Source organism: Myotis daubentonii, chromosome 8 (assembly GCF_963259705.1).
Source record: "Myotis daubentonii chromosome 8, mMyoDau2.1, whole genome shotgun sequence".
Classification (NCBI taxonomy): domain Eukaryota; kingdom Metazoa; phylum Chordata; class Mammalia; order Chiroptera; family Vespertilionidae; genus Myotis; species Myotis daubentonii.
This window is the reverse complement of record NC_081847.1, coordinates 62,488,594-62,504,868: the sequence shown is the minus strand read 5'-3', so window position 1 is coordinate 62,504,868 and position 16,275 is coordinate 62,488,594. Positions and strand designations below refer to the sequence as shown.

General features: G+C 42.3%; 1 protein-coding gene across 5 annotated transcripts in view; it reads right to left on the bottom strand.

The window, feature by feature from the left end:
• PTPRM (protein tyrosine phosphatase receptor type M) overlaps positions 1-16,275 on the bottom strand; it is a 661,667-nt gene that overhangs the window by 76,113 nt on the left and 569,279 nt on the right. For all 5 annotated transcript variants that reach the window (XM_059706595.1, XM_059706597.1, XM_059706599.1 and 2 more), the window contains one exon: positions 8,287-8,374. In XM_059706595.1, coding sequence (XP_059562578.1) covers positions 8,287-8,374 — 88 coding nt within the window. The remainder of the gene's footprint in view (positions 1-8,286; positions 8,375-16,275) is intronic.

The window sequence follows — 16,275 nt, the reverse complement described above, 5'->3', positions numbered from 1 at the left end:
AGGATGCTACAATAGAACTGAATCATGGCGGTTCTACACACATCGGGCTTTTAGTCAGCTCCTCTGGAGGGAGATTAGGTTTACCTCCCTGTAGTCCTCGACTTTCCCTGGGCAGTTTTTTAAAAGGCAGGCCCCACGTTTACAGCCACCCAATCTTTAGAAGCAGGGCTGTCTTAGGATCTATTGCACCTCCTTGTCAGAATCCCCATCCACAGTTTATTTCTCTTAGACCTTCGGGATAAATGCCGCCCATTCCCCATGATTTATTACCCCTGGGCTTCTCAAATTGTTCACAATGTTCTCATTAAGGACTTCAATCTCTGACAAGACTGCGCTCTCATCTCCCATAAGCAGCGCCTTTGAAAGAGAATTTCCCCATCATCTCCTACCATTTAGTCAGTTAACCCCTCAATTTCTTTAAAAAAATTTGGCTGCTACTTCTCCAAATTTAATTGCTCTACTCCTCTGATGATGGAGCAAGATATGTGTACAGAGTATTTCCTGAGCAGACTGAGATTGTTTTTCTTTTTCTTTATATGCCTAGTAGTATCTTCTCTTTATTTTAAAGCTGATTCTTCTAGATTATAACTTCTTATGGTCAGAGGCCACATAGTGTCCATTCTCAATGTCCCCAAGAGGCCTGGCCGGCGTGGCTCAGTGGGCGAGCATCCATCTATGAACCAGGAGGTCACAGTTCAATTCCTGGTCAGGGCACATGCTCCGGTTGCAGGCTCAATCCCCAGTGTGGGGTGTGCGAGGGCAGCCGATCAATAATTCTCTCTCATCACTGATGTTTCTATTTCTCTTCCTCTCCCTTCCTATCTGAAATCAATCAAAATATATTTAAAAAATATCTCCAAGAACACCTTAGCCAAGGCCACAGAGCCCAATCTCAGCCTGGGCTGTACTGCCACATGTATCAGTCCTGCCCAACACCCAGCCGGTGAGCACAAAGCAGTGAACTCTGCCCCACTAATGAACATGGTGTCATGATGGTCACAGATCCACCCTTAGAGCAGGTAAGCTGTGATCAGGCGAGTTTCACTGGGGCCTCCAGGGTGTTGGCAAGGGTCCTGCTCTGGTTTTATGAGTGCTTACTTTACAACAATCTATTAAACTGTCTATGGATGTTTTATATCCCTTTCTGTACCTATATTTCACTATTTAAAAATAAGAGTTCACATGGAGGACATTATGCTAAGTGAAGTCAGCCAGTCACCAAAGGACAAGTACTGTAAAACCTCTTATATGAGATCCTAGAGTGTTCAGAATCACAGAGACAGAGTAGAATGGTGGATAGCAGGGCTGGGCGGAGGGGGGTAGTGAGCTGTTGTTTAATGGGCACAGAGTTGCAGTTTGGGAAGATGAAAAAGTTCTGGAGAAGGATGGTGGTGGTGGCTGCACAACAATGCGAATGAACCGAATGAACTGAACCGTACACCTGACAATGCTCAGGATGGTAAGGTTAATATTACATGCATTTTACCACAAGAAATTGGAGTCCATTCTCTCCATCCCTCTCTTGTAGAACACTCCTTCAGGTTCCCCTCGAACCCCAGATATCCTAGGAAACAGGTCTTTCAAAGGAGGGAAGGGAACCTCATGGACTTGCAGTCTGAGCCCTCGGGAGTCCCTCTGTTGGGCAGCCTCACCTGAGATGGGCTAGTCCCCTTTCCCTGACAACATAGAGGCGGAGGTAGCAGTGACTCAATAGCTCACTACTAGAGGACAGATATCCTATGTTATTCATGTGTACTTAGTAGATATGTTTAAGAACTATTGAAATGAGGTTTATGGAGTATTTTTTCTTTCAGTGATAAAATGTGTGGTTCATAGTAAGAACTAAGTAAAAGTGAGCTGTTGCTTGTATCATTACTGCCAATGACTTTATTGAAGACCTGATAATTTTTCACCTGGACTACTGCATTCTTGCCTCTAGACTCCTCCCTCTCTACCATGCTGAGACCGTCTTTTCTAAACCAGAATTTATTTTCTCCCCACCTAGTTTAAACCATTCAACGATATCAACAGGGAACTAATGACCAGTGGTCTTATAAAACAATAGACTGTGATGCAATCATAAAAAGGGTTACTCTGCCTTTACCTGGAAAGAGCCCTGTGGCATACTGTAGAGTGAAGTAGAGCAGGTTACACAGCAGCATGTCTCAGGGAGTCTATCTGTATGAAACTCTACGTATTTGTACATGTGTGTAGGGATGCATGGTGGGATGACTGAAAGGATAGGTTTTCTGCTGGGTGGGAAAATTTGGGGTGATATTTACTTCCATCTTTGTGATTTTATGTACTACTTCAATTTTCTACACAGTTTATACTAATTTTATAGTCAGAAAGAAAACAATAGACCTATCTTTATTTAACAACAATAAAGCCATCAACTTCAAGGCATAGAACAAAAAGAGATTTGAAGGAAACAGGAAATAGAAAGCTGGGTTTGAATTTTATTGGTGAGGTTCTGGGCAATTTTCCCCAAGTTTTCATTACTGCACAATTTTTTTAAATGTGTATGAATGGCATTTATAATTGGGAAATAAAGAACCTACTTAGCCAGGGATGACTGGAATATGATCAAAAGCCAACTAAAATTTATGTTATAATTATAACTCAATGTTACCCATCAAGAAAGGTAACAAAATCTGACATTTTGAGGCACAATCTCCTTAAAGACCTTGTTGCCATTCCTCTCATTTATTCCAAAAAAGCCTTTACTATATGAAATAGGGCAAACATTGTATTTTTGGGGTTAAAAACAGGCACATAAAGACCTGTTATAAAGCATAACAAACTGCAGCCACATAGATCAGTGGGTCTCTCTTCCCAAAACAAGTATCAGCTATGAAATCCCTCAAGCTCAGAGATGGCTTGTGTTGTGGGGCATCCCAGGCATTTGTTTTGTGAAGTGGCCCTTCCACGTTAAGGGAGGTGAGGAAAGCCATGGAGAGTTCCATTAGAAAAATGCCTTTCTCCAGCCACTCTCATGGACCGTGCAGGGAGCTATGATTTCAGGGAGGTCGGGTGCTCCCTGCAGCCCAAGGTCACCCATGTTTAAGCCCCATTTAGGAAAAAAAACTAACAAAGTCCGTGATATCTTTATGTATAAATGTTTCTTTTTTTTTTTTTTTTAGTTTTAATAATCACAAAATGAAGTAACTACTCTTGAAGTAAAATTTAAAGTCTGTAACTACAGCTTTTGAAATATTTGAGTCTTTTATATATGATATAAATACAATGATAATCAGCTATGGAGAAATTCTAGCACTCTATACAGATTGTGAAAAGCATTTGTAAATATAAATTAATAAGTACTGTGATGGTTAACTACATGTTAAAATTACAAATAGAATTTTAAGCTGTATAGATACAGATTGATGGAAATAGATAACTATTCATACTGTTACCAAATTGATATCGTTTTATGTCAGATACAGATACTGTGCTTAAGATAGTTCCAGTTTTTCTATCACGAAGTAGGAGATTTGTATACTTTAACTTGGCAAGAGAAACAATTAAATGGATGTTTTCAGTGTAAAAAAAAAAGCATAACAAACCACTGCTCACTGATGAACAATTATAATCTGCTAGCATGTATGTGTCCATGCATGCATGTACTTATAAATGAATATGCATATATGCACGTGTGCATTTGTGTGTTCATGTATGTATGTATTTTTGGGTGTGCATGCCTGTATGTTTGCATTCATACAATAGAAGTGGGATAATGTGATATTTAAAACAGGTCTCTATGCTTTCAGCCCCTGAAACATGTTACTGATGCCATTTTCTTCAAGTAATATTACGTTTAAAACACTGCTCAGTAGCTTCAAATATTTTGCAATTTTCATACTAAACACAACAGATATGGGTAAAAGGCTTGCTTGCATGTGATTAGATATTACTACAGCAGCAGAAGTGGGTCATATCATTGATAATCTTTCACCTCCAACCAATTTGTTCTTTCTGCTAAATGTTGATGACATATTTAAGGTAAATTAGAATCACAGTGATCTAAGTAACCTTTGCCCTCTGAGAGGAGATTGGAAATTAATTTTAATTATGATTGATCTTCAAATAATGGCTTTGCTCCTCCTGTGGTTATATTCTTGCTGCTGCACTGGTTTCATGGTACAAAATGCAGAAAAGCCAAGTACCTTCTGGAAGTGCCTGGTGCCTCACCCCTGGGTGAGCCCGACTCCAGCCTCGTGTCCCTGCTTGTGCCCACCTGGGTGCTCAGGCCATGCAGGCTCTGAGCATGAGGCAAATAAGGAAACGATGAGTATAGTGGTGGATGGCTAGTGTTAAACTTCAGTCTTGCTGTTGGTTTTAGGTGCTACTAATTTACTCTTGCCTTGTTTCTCTTTTTTACTTAGACATTTTCAGAAATTCCAATTCATTATTCTTCAGATTCTCAGCAGGAGCCCTGACTTTTTTTTTTAAATATATATTTTATTGATTTTTTACAGAGAGGAAGGGAGAGAGATAGAGAGTTAGAAACATCGTGAGAGAGAAACATCGATCAGCTGCCTCCTGCACATCTCCCACTGGGGATGTGGCTGCAACCCAGGTACATGCCCTTGACCGGAATCGAACCTGGGACCTTTCAGTCCGCAGGCCGAGGCTCTATCCACTGAGCCAAACCGGTTTCGGCTGTCACCTCACTCTTGAGTTCCCTACCCCACATGCTATCCATTCAGTTTGACCAATTATGTCTCTTGAATGTATCTACTTATCTTCTTTCTAGTCCACATTATCATTGCTTCCTGCCTGGGTTACTGAATCTCTTAACTAATGTCCCCTTCCACTTAATTATTTTACGTTATAGTTAGGTTAAATTTTCCAAAGGCAAATTTAATTTACAAATCTCACCCATTCCCCTAAAAAAAAAAATCCTTTAATAAGGTTTTCCTTGTTCTTAAGACTAAAATCCCTAATCTCCCCTAGAAGGCCCTGCAGGTCTGACATCGGCTTCCCTCTCTCTCTGGCCACCGGCCCTCTCTCATCCCTCCCAGCTCCAGCCACCACCTGGCCTTCCTTCAGTTCCTCAAATGCAAGGGCTCCCTCATGCGAAGGGTCTGGTCCGCTCTCAGTAGAAGTAGTCTTCATTTCACGTCCTCAGGGAAGCCTTCTCACACCTCCTGAACAAGTCTACCCCCACCCCCACTATGGGGTTTCACAGTACCATGTACCTCTCTTTGTGTACAATCATTTAATTTTCTCCTCCCACTCCCGGGAATGGCAGTTTCCTGAGGGTGGGGCCTGTGTCTGTTGGGGCTCACTGCAGTCACCCAGCATCTTCACACCTCCCACCTCCCACCTCCCACCTCTTCCTTCGGTCAAGCTCACTTGGCTCCAGTGACATGGCTCCTTGTTGCCCCCGACACCGAGCTGAGGCAGAACCACCCCCTCGGGGCCTCTGCTTGGACCGGCTCCCTTCCTCACCTGCAGCATCAGGTACTACCAGCATCGTCTCCTCTCAGGGACTGCACTGACCACAAGGCTGTCTTTCTGTTACATGTCTCACTTTCTAATATACACATTATACAGTTTACTTAGGGGTTGTTTCTCTGTCTGCCCCACACGCATGTTGAGTGCTATGTGGACGAAGAATTCTGTTTTGTTTCCTGCTCTCTCTTTGACACCTAGGATAGTGCCTGGCATGTAATAAGCTCTCAATAAGTATCTGCTGAAAGAATTCCTTTGGCTTGGCATGGAGCCTGGCACACGTCAGATCAATGTGTCTTTGTTGACTGGACCACAGGAAGGGGGAGGGAGCCTGGGAAGGGCCTGGAGGTTCTGGTATGACCTCTAATTGCCTGCCCCCAGAAAAGAGGACTCTTGGAAGTAAGGGGCTTCCATGAGCTGGGAGATTTGATATATGTTTTAAGTTCCGACTTAATTATAATTAAGAGAGTATCAAGAGGGTTATACTTATGTGTGTGGTGTACTAATGGTGGACTGGGTATTAGTTTGTATTTGGAAAGGGCTAGCTCAGCACGTTTATAGTGTAAATAAGAAAAAAGTTTAACTTACTTAAAAGCAAAAGCCAATAAACAGTTTTAAAGCATCATTAAAAGCATTTTAGATTCCAACACGTTTGCAAAACAATGAATGTGATCATTACTAGTACTTCTTATATTCTCAGAAAAGCACTAATGAGAATCTCTAAGATATGTTGACTGAATCCCCCCATTGCTCATCCTAGTTAGCGGTGTTATTCCCAAGGCCTAGGTGCTCTGAAGCAGGCTCCCCAGTTAATGAAATCATCTTTCCGCAATTATATACGTTTGTGTGTGTGCCGGTGTGGGAGGCGGTAACAGTGCTATTCTTCTCTATGACTTAAAGAAACAGCCAGTATGGTGTGTGTGTGTGTGTGTGTGTGTGTGTGTGTATGTGTGTGCATATATATATATGATTTAGATACATACTTTGATTCTTTTTATTCCTCAAATCCTTCCACAACCTGAACAATTCTGAAGATGACCTTACACTGCCATAACTGAAGACACACAGACAGTCTCAGAGGGAACAGTCCCAAATGATGGCTCTCAGAGGGGCCCTAGGCACTGCACTGGCTTCATCAGATTCACCTGGGAAGCTCACACCCGGCTGGGACACCTCCTTAGCGAATAACTCAGCCTGCGAGGTCTAGCATGGAGAGTGGGCAAGGGCTGGCGCCTGACAGTAGTGGTATTTTGGCAGCCATATGCAGTATTTAACTCACCCTAGTTAGCTGGGGTGGGTTAACAGTAGTATCTAAGTATTTGGATACCCTACTTTAAAAGTATGAATAATGGTTCGGCAGGTGGTCTAAGTACTATCTCAGGACATGCCAGCACAGAGCCTTATATGAAATCATATTAATGACCACAGACAGCTCTAAAGGGACTTTAGAAAACAGACACTAGAAGAAAAGATAACCATTTGAAACAACACAATAAACCTGGAAGGCCTTATACTCTGCGACATAAGATAGGCATCAAAAAGAACAAGTGCACGATCTCATTTACATGTGGAATCTAAAAAGAATACATAGAAGCAGAGAGCAGAACAGTGGTTACCAGGGGTTGGGGGTGTGGAGAATGGGGAGATATTGGTCAAGGGTACAAAGTTACAGTTATGTGGGATGGGTAATTCTAGAGATGTAATGTGCAGCCGGATGACTATGGTTAATGACACTGGGCTGAACCTGGAAAGATGCTGAGAGAGTAGTTCCTCCGTTGCACCAGCCACATTTCAAGTGCTCACCTGGTAAGTGGTGACTGCACGGGAGAGCGCAGAAAGGCCATTTCCAGAATCCCAGAAAATTCCATTGGCCTGTGCTGCCACCGAATCTCTACAGTCCTACTAAGCAATGTGAACTCAGGCAAATAAAGTTTAATTGCACTTTCATAATCAATAGAGCTAATATATTGCTCCCCTGGACTATCCAAACCTTTCAAGTTTGTTCTTTTGTAAGTAATAAGACATGAGGAGCTAGATGCTCTCTGGGTCTATTCCTGCTTTTTTTAAAATAATTTTATTTATGTCTATTTAGAAATAGTACTAATTCTGTGAGTACCTTGTGCACACTTGGTGCAGATGGTGTGATTTAGAGCAGTTTAATGCAGGGGATGGATGACTTCAGCCCTGGGAGAGGGAGGCTCATCAATCTGCCACGTGTCCCAGCATCGTTACGGAACATTAATGAGGTTGGGCTCAATTTAAAAACCGTCCAGGGCATTATGGATTGGTAACATTCAGTTCCACAGGAACTGGGAATTTCTGAGATACAATCCTAGCTCTTTGGCTAATGAGTGTTGTGATATGGGGACTCTCATTTAACTTCTGCGTTTCAGTTTCCTGTCCTTAAAATGGGGCCATTACTGACCCACCTAACCCAAGTGTCCGGAGGATTAATGAGTTAATGGTTGCGGAGAACTCGGAGCTCCTTACAGCAAGGCGAGCTGGGCGTCATTATTTCTAGTCGCAGCTGGGTAACATTAGGACCGTTATGTTTACTCCTAAAATGCATTTTCTTTCTCAGCATTTTAACATTCCCGATGTTACCCAAACCTTAAATCTAACAGTGAAACTAGCCCCATAGCTAGACACACTGACATAGTGGGGGTATTTAGGTAGTTTTTCCTTCCTTTAATATGAACACGACGCCAGCGTCCCAGCAGGATGGAGCGGTAATTGCACTGTAAATTCTCACTGCTGGAGGCTGCTTGTCAATCTTCGCAGAAGCGGGAGGAAGTTACAGCCCAGCACAATTACACCGTCAATACTTACATGCAATGATATTCCCGTATCTGTTCTTCATTCTGTTCTCATCTTTCTTAGCAGAGTCCCATGGCGCAGACTGCCCTTCAAAGAAGCTCTGGAAGAAAGAGAAAAGTGACACCAAGAATGACAATGTGACACAGTAAACACAGGGTTTCAATGACACAGGATGGTCTGGAAAAATGTGCGAGGGCTCAGAAGAAAAAAGAACGTTCACGCGGATGAGATAATTGATGAAAGCGTTTTATATCTTAAACATTTCATTTAGCTTTTTGTTCTCTTTTAGTTAAGTGTTACAAATACAAATGGGGGCTAAAGGATGATCCCACAATTGATCGGCACAATCCATTAAAAATGGTTGTGTGTTCATCTCTATTCTACTTTAATATTTAACACAGAAAAGTGGAACATTTTTTTCTCAATTTCTGAATTATATTACCACTTTCCAATATCCTCCTAAGAGATATAAAAATATTGTTTTTCTTCCCAATTGCTAACTGAAAGAAGGTTATTTTTGGTTAAGACTGTGAAAGTAGGTAAGCTGAGACATCATGGATAAAATTCTTTAATAAATTCTGCTAGAGCTTAGATGTCCATTTATTTAAGGATTTGGTATTATTATACCCTGGGTCTTTAATCTTCATGTTATTAGCCATATATATATATATATTTTTTTCTTCTGTTCAAGTTATAATGAAAATGTCCTCTGCTGTCAGTTGACAACTGAAAGAAACATCTGGGACTTTCATTTCTACTCTAGCCCACACTGATTTTACCTTCATGTGGTCAACTATATAAGGAGGTAATGAGAAGAAGTATGGCAGCAAGAAGCATTTAGTAAAACTGATTTCCTGTCTTTGCCTTGAGCTATTCTTATACTTCTTGGCACCAACTGGGAAGGAGAGAAGGAGGAAGACATGAAGACAGAGCAGATAAAAGAGCACCATTCTGAAATGTGTTAGGGCCTGGAACTCACATCCTCTTACATGCCCCAGATGGCTTCCCAAACACTCTCCTTAGAACTGAAGCTCTTTTAAAAATATTTGTGTTGATTTCAGAGAGGGAGAGGAAGAGAGAGACAGAAACATCAATGATGAGAGAGAATCATTGAATGGCTACCTCCTGCACGCCCTGTACTGGGGATGGGACTACAACTAGGGCATGTGTCCTGACCAGGAATCGAACCGCGACCTCCTGGTTTATAGGTCGGTGCTTAACCACCGAGCCACTGAGGCCGGGCTGAAGCTCTTTTTTATTCCCTAATCTCCATCCCACCTCTGGTGTTTGGCCACCATGGCCATTTCCACCAATTTCCAATAGTTAGTGATTAGTCTGTGGTTATTATTCCTTTTTATGAGTCCAGTTATACCTTGTTAGTTAAACTGCTTTCTAGTACTGCTGTGTTAGGGAGGGCTCACCTGCTCACAGACCCCACAGTGAGCCCTGCCCACCTGCATGTCACACAGACCTGACCTCTTGGTGGATGGTGCTCAGCACATTTGGCTGTGGACTCCCTGAGGACAGGGACTGTGTGGTCATCATTATGTTTGCACAGAGCCTCTGCCTCACAGTAAGAATCCAGTCATTAGTTACTAAATGAATGAGCAAGTTGGTGTTTTTTTAAATTCTTTATTGTTTAAAGTATTACATATGAATCTTTTCCCCCCATTGACTTCTCCTCACTCGTTCCCACCCCCACCCCAGCACATGCCCTCACCTCCCTACTGTCTGTGTCCATAGGTTATGCTTATATGCATGCATATAAGTCCTTTGGTTGATCTCTCACACGCCCCTCACCCCCGTCGTCCCCCTGAAGTTGGATGGTCTGTTTGATGCTTCTGTGTCTCTGGATCTATTTTAGTTCATTGGTTTATGTTGTTCATTATATTCCACATATGAGTGAGATGATATGGTATTTATCTTTCTCTGACTGGCTTATTTCGCTTAGCATGACGCTCTCCAGGTCCATCCATGCTGAGCAACTTGGTGCTTTGGTGACAGTCTGTGTGGCTTTGATCTCAAAATAAAGCCTTACTTCGGTGGCGTAAGTGTGTGAGGGGTTCGAATGCTTGGAAACCTGAATGTGCACAGTTTGCAGATTTCATTCAGCCACGTTGGGGCCCAGTTTGTGACCTGCTGTATAATACTGCTGTCACCATGCAGCTGAGCCCTCCTCAGAGGCTGGCTGGAAAGGAGCACTGTCCCCGGGACCTGTACTTCCCCACAAGAGAACAGCAGGGCACACCCTTTTTATCCTGCAGGAGCGAAAAGCTAACACTGCAAAGGTGAGAGTTAGAGTTTTAAACTGCTCGTCTTAATTTAGAGAACCTTAGTCATGACCATCATAGACACCTTATTAGCATAATAGGTTTCACACTACATTTATCATTTAGGAAAAAGCATGGGGGCATACCAGGATTCCACGTACTATGTACCTATAGCTATATTAGTAGATCCACACCATCCATTGCTAACTAAAGGGTAAAATACTCTATAATACAGGACAAATACAAATAAAACATTTCCAGGTTACTAATAAGTAAATAGAAATACAAGCATTAAAGCACTAGTTAATTTCATCTAGAATAAGACCATGATGTCATCAGGGGGTTTATTAAAAAATGTAACTTTTATTCTGCTATAAAATATGCATTTAAAAATTGCTTCAGGGATTTTAAATTTATGCTCTCTTTCTGAATAGCGTCTTTGTTATTCTATGAATGACTATTTCACAGTTGAGTAATAACTATTATTTAACTTCCCTTATAACAATTTAATTCTACTTTGAGCTTGTCGTGATGTAATTACCAATTTTGTCTCCCTCAGTCTTTCCCATCCATCTAAAAGTTTTCAAATTTTGTCTTTTTGTAGAAAGATGAAAAAGGTCAGTGACTTTGAGGGAAATCACAACATCTTCCTGCAGATTCCTGGCCACTAGTTAACAGTATCTCGGTGTGTGTTTTGGGGAGCGGGGGTCAGTGATGAATTAGGAAAAAAGACACGTGTTAAACTAGTAGAGAAAATGCTCTTAGCCCATCAGAGGCAAAGCCACAAGTCATACGCAGATGCTCTCCTGTGGTAGACTGTGCTCACATCACAGCTGTGTTTCTTTAGCATCTGTGGTAACCCTGGTTTTTAAAAACAGTTATTTTAATTTGATTGTTTTCCTTTAACTGATAATCAGGAAACAGACACACATCAACAATGAAATGATAAACAATCTCCTTATATCTGGGCACTACCTGTAGCTCCTGGCATGTTTTCATAAGAGTGGGGCCCCAGTGCCGGCTCTCTCCAGCACTAACTATGGTGAGCACCAGTAAGTCTTGCAGAATGAACCAATCCATCTACTCAATTAATCCTCACGAGCAGCCAGGCACAGAGGGACTGCCTCCTCGCTTTACATGAGGGGCATGACAGGCGGACAGACCACAACCAGCTCCTAACAGGCTGACCTGGGTCAGATTCAACATATTCTGACTCTTAATCCAATGCTCTTCCTGCACCACCCCGACCCTGACAAGGAGTTTGAAGGGGAAACCAGTGTTAAACCTTCTTAGAAACATATGGCTAACAATCACTTTCCACCTCACCTCCTTGAAGCTTTGCGACAAGAAATGTAAAAGATGTCAAGTGAACTTTGTTGAACTGCTGATCACTTTCACAAAAAAGAAAAATTTCTTCTCTCATAAGATAACGTGACCACTGCAGGAGGGCAAGCAGAAGGGGCAGTTCTTGCCATGCGCATCCCCAGCTTCCTGTCCAGGAATTATGTGAATCACTTTGAGTGGCAAAATGTATTTTTTTCTTAAACAAAAGCAAAAAAAAACCATCAGAAAAAGCTGCCAAGGAAAGAACAGATAACTAGTGCCATCCATCGTCTCCCTACAGATATGATGACCTGGTCTTTCATTGTCTGGAACAGCTCTGCTTCCAATTATATTGGCTAATCTCCCCATAAAAACATTTGCACTGTCAAGCCCATGTTTCTTTGTCCTTGGCTTGCAAAATAAGAAATATGCCTATGGGGATCCCAGGAAGAGGAAAAATGAACTTCTCAATCGGGTAACTTGGCTTTTGTTTCCTTTTGATATGGAGATTCACATTTTTTTTCTTCAAAGATGGACCCAGTTTTAAATGCTACTGGAGTATGAATTTTTGTTAGCATATTTTTAAAGCATCTGAGAAAATATTTACCTTAGACTTTAGATCCCCTCTTCTGCCCAAACTAGTACAAAGGTAACTGTTTACACACCTAGTAGCTCTAGAACCACTAGGCATGCGGAGAAGCTATGACGTGACATGCGGGTCTTTAGCACTGTGATCCCCTGGTGGCTCTCCTGGCTTGGGAATTCTGAGCAAGAATAATCATCAGGACAGGAAGGCGGCTCATCAGTGCTGTGGGACTCTGCTTCCTGTCTGGGCCACAGCGAGGCCTGCCCCGGTGTGCGACCCCAGAGGCAGCCAGGCACTTCCTCCATCCCTGCTCTCCTGAGACTCTGAAGAGACGGAGCCTTCTCCGACTACCCTGTGACCCACCTCCTTATGATATATATATATATATATATATATATATATATATATATATATATTTTTTTTTTAAATTTTTTTTTTGGGTAGAACATGAGATAAACCCACATTCAGTATATGCCTGAAGAAAATTAGGTAATTTTGTTAGGCAATCAGCCTACTATGTCCTATTTCACATCCTTTTTAGCTTTCAATAAATTAGGCCAATCAACACACATTTATGTGATTTGATCCTGTGCATTTTTTCTTTGGGCAAGAACAAAAGCTTCTTTAGCTCTTATTTTCATCTTCAAGAAAACCAGAAGTTATCTCTGTTCCTTTAAAAATATGGGCACTGAATTACTGAATGCTTTGAAAAGAATTCTACTCTGAACCAATTTTCTTGGGAAACAAGTTTATTGCCACCTCATTTACGTGGTGTCTAGAGAAGGGTTGGTCCTATCACATTTGTTGGAAGGAATGACAACCCGGTTTTGAATCCTCCTCCTGAGAAAGCGAGAACTCTGATCCCAAAAGGCATCCGAGGGCTGACTCCAGAGCATGTGCCAAAACAGGCTTCTGGCCACTGGGGGTACTCTGCTTATCTGCCCTTACAGTTCCCTCCGCCCCAAGCAACCTTTCATGTTCAATTTAAGTACAACCTCTAACTCCGCCTTAATTTCTCAATTTTTGCTTGACAAAAGTATGAGCAGGTTCACTGAAATCAAATTCAAACAATGCACAGGCGTGACTTTGAAAAAGAGGCCCCGTGAGAGCCACAGCGGAGGTGACTGAGAGAAGCATGGCTGAGGCCACCCCACAGCAGCTGCTGACTCCCCACCTGGGAGCAGCCACACAAGGACAAGCTGGGGAGACAGACCAGCATGGCTCATGCTCCCAGCACACTGTGTACAGGAGGGATTTTAAACCTAATATGCACAGTTAGGCAATATTTAGTGTTTAGGGCAGATTTTTAATATGCAGATACAATTTAACACACCAACTATGGACTTTTATTATTAAAAAACCCCACTTTATGTATTTGGGGGATTTGAGTTAATGGTCTCACTGTACCTTCTGCGAGAATTTTCATAAATATACTTATGGTTTGATTCTACTTAAAATGTAATTAAAGTGTTTCCTCGGACTACTTTAGCTCATCCATACTGAGAAAAGGCAGCAAACGCGGGAACAACTCTGAAAGAGCAATAAGTCTCTGAAACAATAAAAATGAAACCAGGCAAGCTCCAGTGAATACCAATGACTGCTCCACTTCAGGATGCTGCTCTCCCCGGGCACAGAGCAGAAGGAAATCGAACATCCTGCACACAGTCATTTTTTTCTGAACAGAAAACATGTTTTCGTGATTCAATAACCTCCTCCCCCATTCCTCCCACCACCGTCATTTTCCACAGCATATAATTATACATCTCAGTTGCCCACCTCAAGAGAACATTACTCCAAAACGATGCAGTCTGTTAAAAAACGCCACAGCTCCCAGATATTAAAAAAGGAGAAAACAATTCTACGCAACAGAGAAGCGGCCAGGAAGAAAAGGATGCAGGTCAAGGCTGAACGCAACGTGCTGTGTGCTTTCAGGCACTGCAGGGTCAAGTTAGAGAAGCTCCTGAAATGGAATTTTTCCCTCCCTTTCTCATATGAATAAAACTGTGCACGTAAAAGGACTGAAATCTTCACCCGGAAAGAAGGAAGATGAACTCACTGGGGCATGCAAAGCCTCTGAACTGTCTTTGTTTTCTGCTCATCCTTCTCCTTTGGTTCTTCTAAGCGCTGCATTTTATTAGGTCCATATCAGCTACTTATTGCTGTTGTACTAAAACAACTGGAGACGTCTCACATGGCCAGGCGGGCCACAGAGTGGTGTGCCCACGGGAAGGGGGCCCCAGAAGCTCAGGCCCAGGGGCAGCAGTGATCACCAGTCACTGTCATTAGCCAATGTCCTGGAAGGAGGCAGTCGCACGGAGCTAAAAGAAGTGGGGACTGGGCAAAAACAAGGCTGAAGACACACAAATTGTATTGTTTTTATTGAAATCTAAATGGGATATTCTGATATATTTATTTACTTTTTATATTTTTATTGATTTCAGAGAGGAAGGAGGAGGGAGAGAGAGATAGAAACATCAATGATGAGAGAGAATCATTGATCAGCTGCCTCCTGCACAACCCCTACTAGGGATTGAGCCCGCAATCCGGGCATGTGCCCTCACAGGGAATTGAACTTTGACCTCTTAGTTCATAGGTTGACGCACAACCACTGAGCCATGCCTGCTGAGCAATATTCTGATATTTTAAAAAAGTTGCTAATCCATCTCAGCATTTCAAATGGCCACACTTTATTGCAACTTAATCTAGCTCCAAATTTTGCAGAATATTTCAGTTTTGCAGGATCCAGGCAGATGATGACTTCAACAATAGTTGTCACACTGCCTTCCTTTACTTAACATCTCTTTCTCTTTTGATGATTGAACTGAGGTTTGCAGTCTAAAAATATTATATGATGTTTTTGTGCCCAGAAACCCCCCCACGCCACCACGATGTTTGGCGGAGCTTTAGAACATGTTTTATATCCTGGTGAATATTACTCAGGCTGAATGAATTTTCACAGCAATATCATATTCTTCCCCTTGAGTAATATATGCTTTTGGGTTTTTTATTTTTATTTTTATTTTTTTTTAAATATATTTTATTGATTTTTTACAGAGAGGAAGGGAGAGAGATAGAGAGCTAGAAACATCGATGAGAGAGAAACATCGATCAGCTGCCTCCTGCACATCTCCTACTGGGGATGTGCCCGCAACCCAGGTACATGCCCTTGACCGGAATCGAACCTGGGACCTCTCAGTCCGCAGGCCAACGCTCTATCCACTGAGCCAAACCGGTTTTGGCAACTTTTGGGTTTTTTAAAGCTTTATCAAGTAAGGCTTTTTATTCCTACCACATAGATATGGAGATTTCAGATCAGAGGCAGGAATGGCTGGCCTGAGATGATGCAGACCGTAAGCAGGAGAGCTGGGACCTGAACTTAGTGCTCCTCTAACTTGGCCACAAAGCTGGCCTACAGCACATGGCTTTGTGCCCACCGTATTGCATTGTGCACAAAGCATTCTGAGATCACCCTTGCCACGGGTCATAAGCCACCAAGCATTTCTGGTTTCCACATTTAATAGAATAAGCCCGCTCAGTTATTGTTTGCACAGTGATTTTCCTGTGCACCCTGGAGGGACGCTCAATCCACCTGCTCTTCTTTACATTTGCCCGATTTCAAAGCCCCCTTTTTTCCACCTGCAGAATCACTGCAGTAGTAAGCTCTCATTAGTGATGTGACATAACCCTCAAGTGTATCAAAGCAGAAACGTCTGCAAACCATGATCAAGTGGCGAGAGATGGAAAAAAAACAACACTCTTTACCCGAGTGATAGAAGAAAAAGTGATGGGGATGGGCACCGCGGAGCATTGGCTGATGCTGAG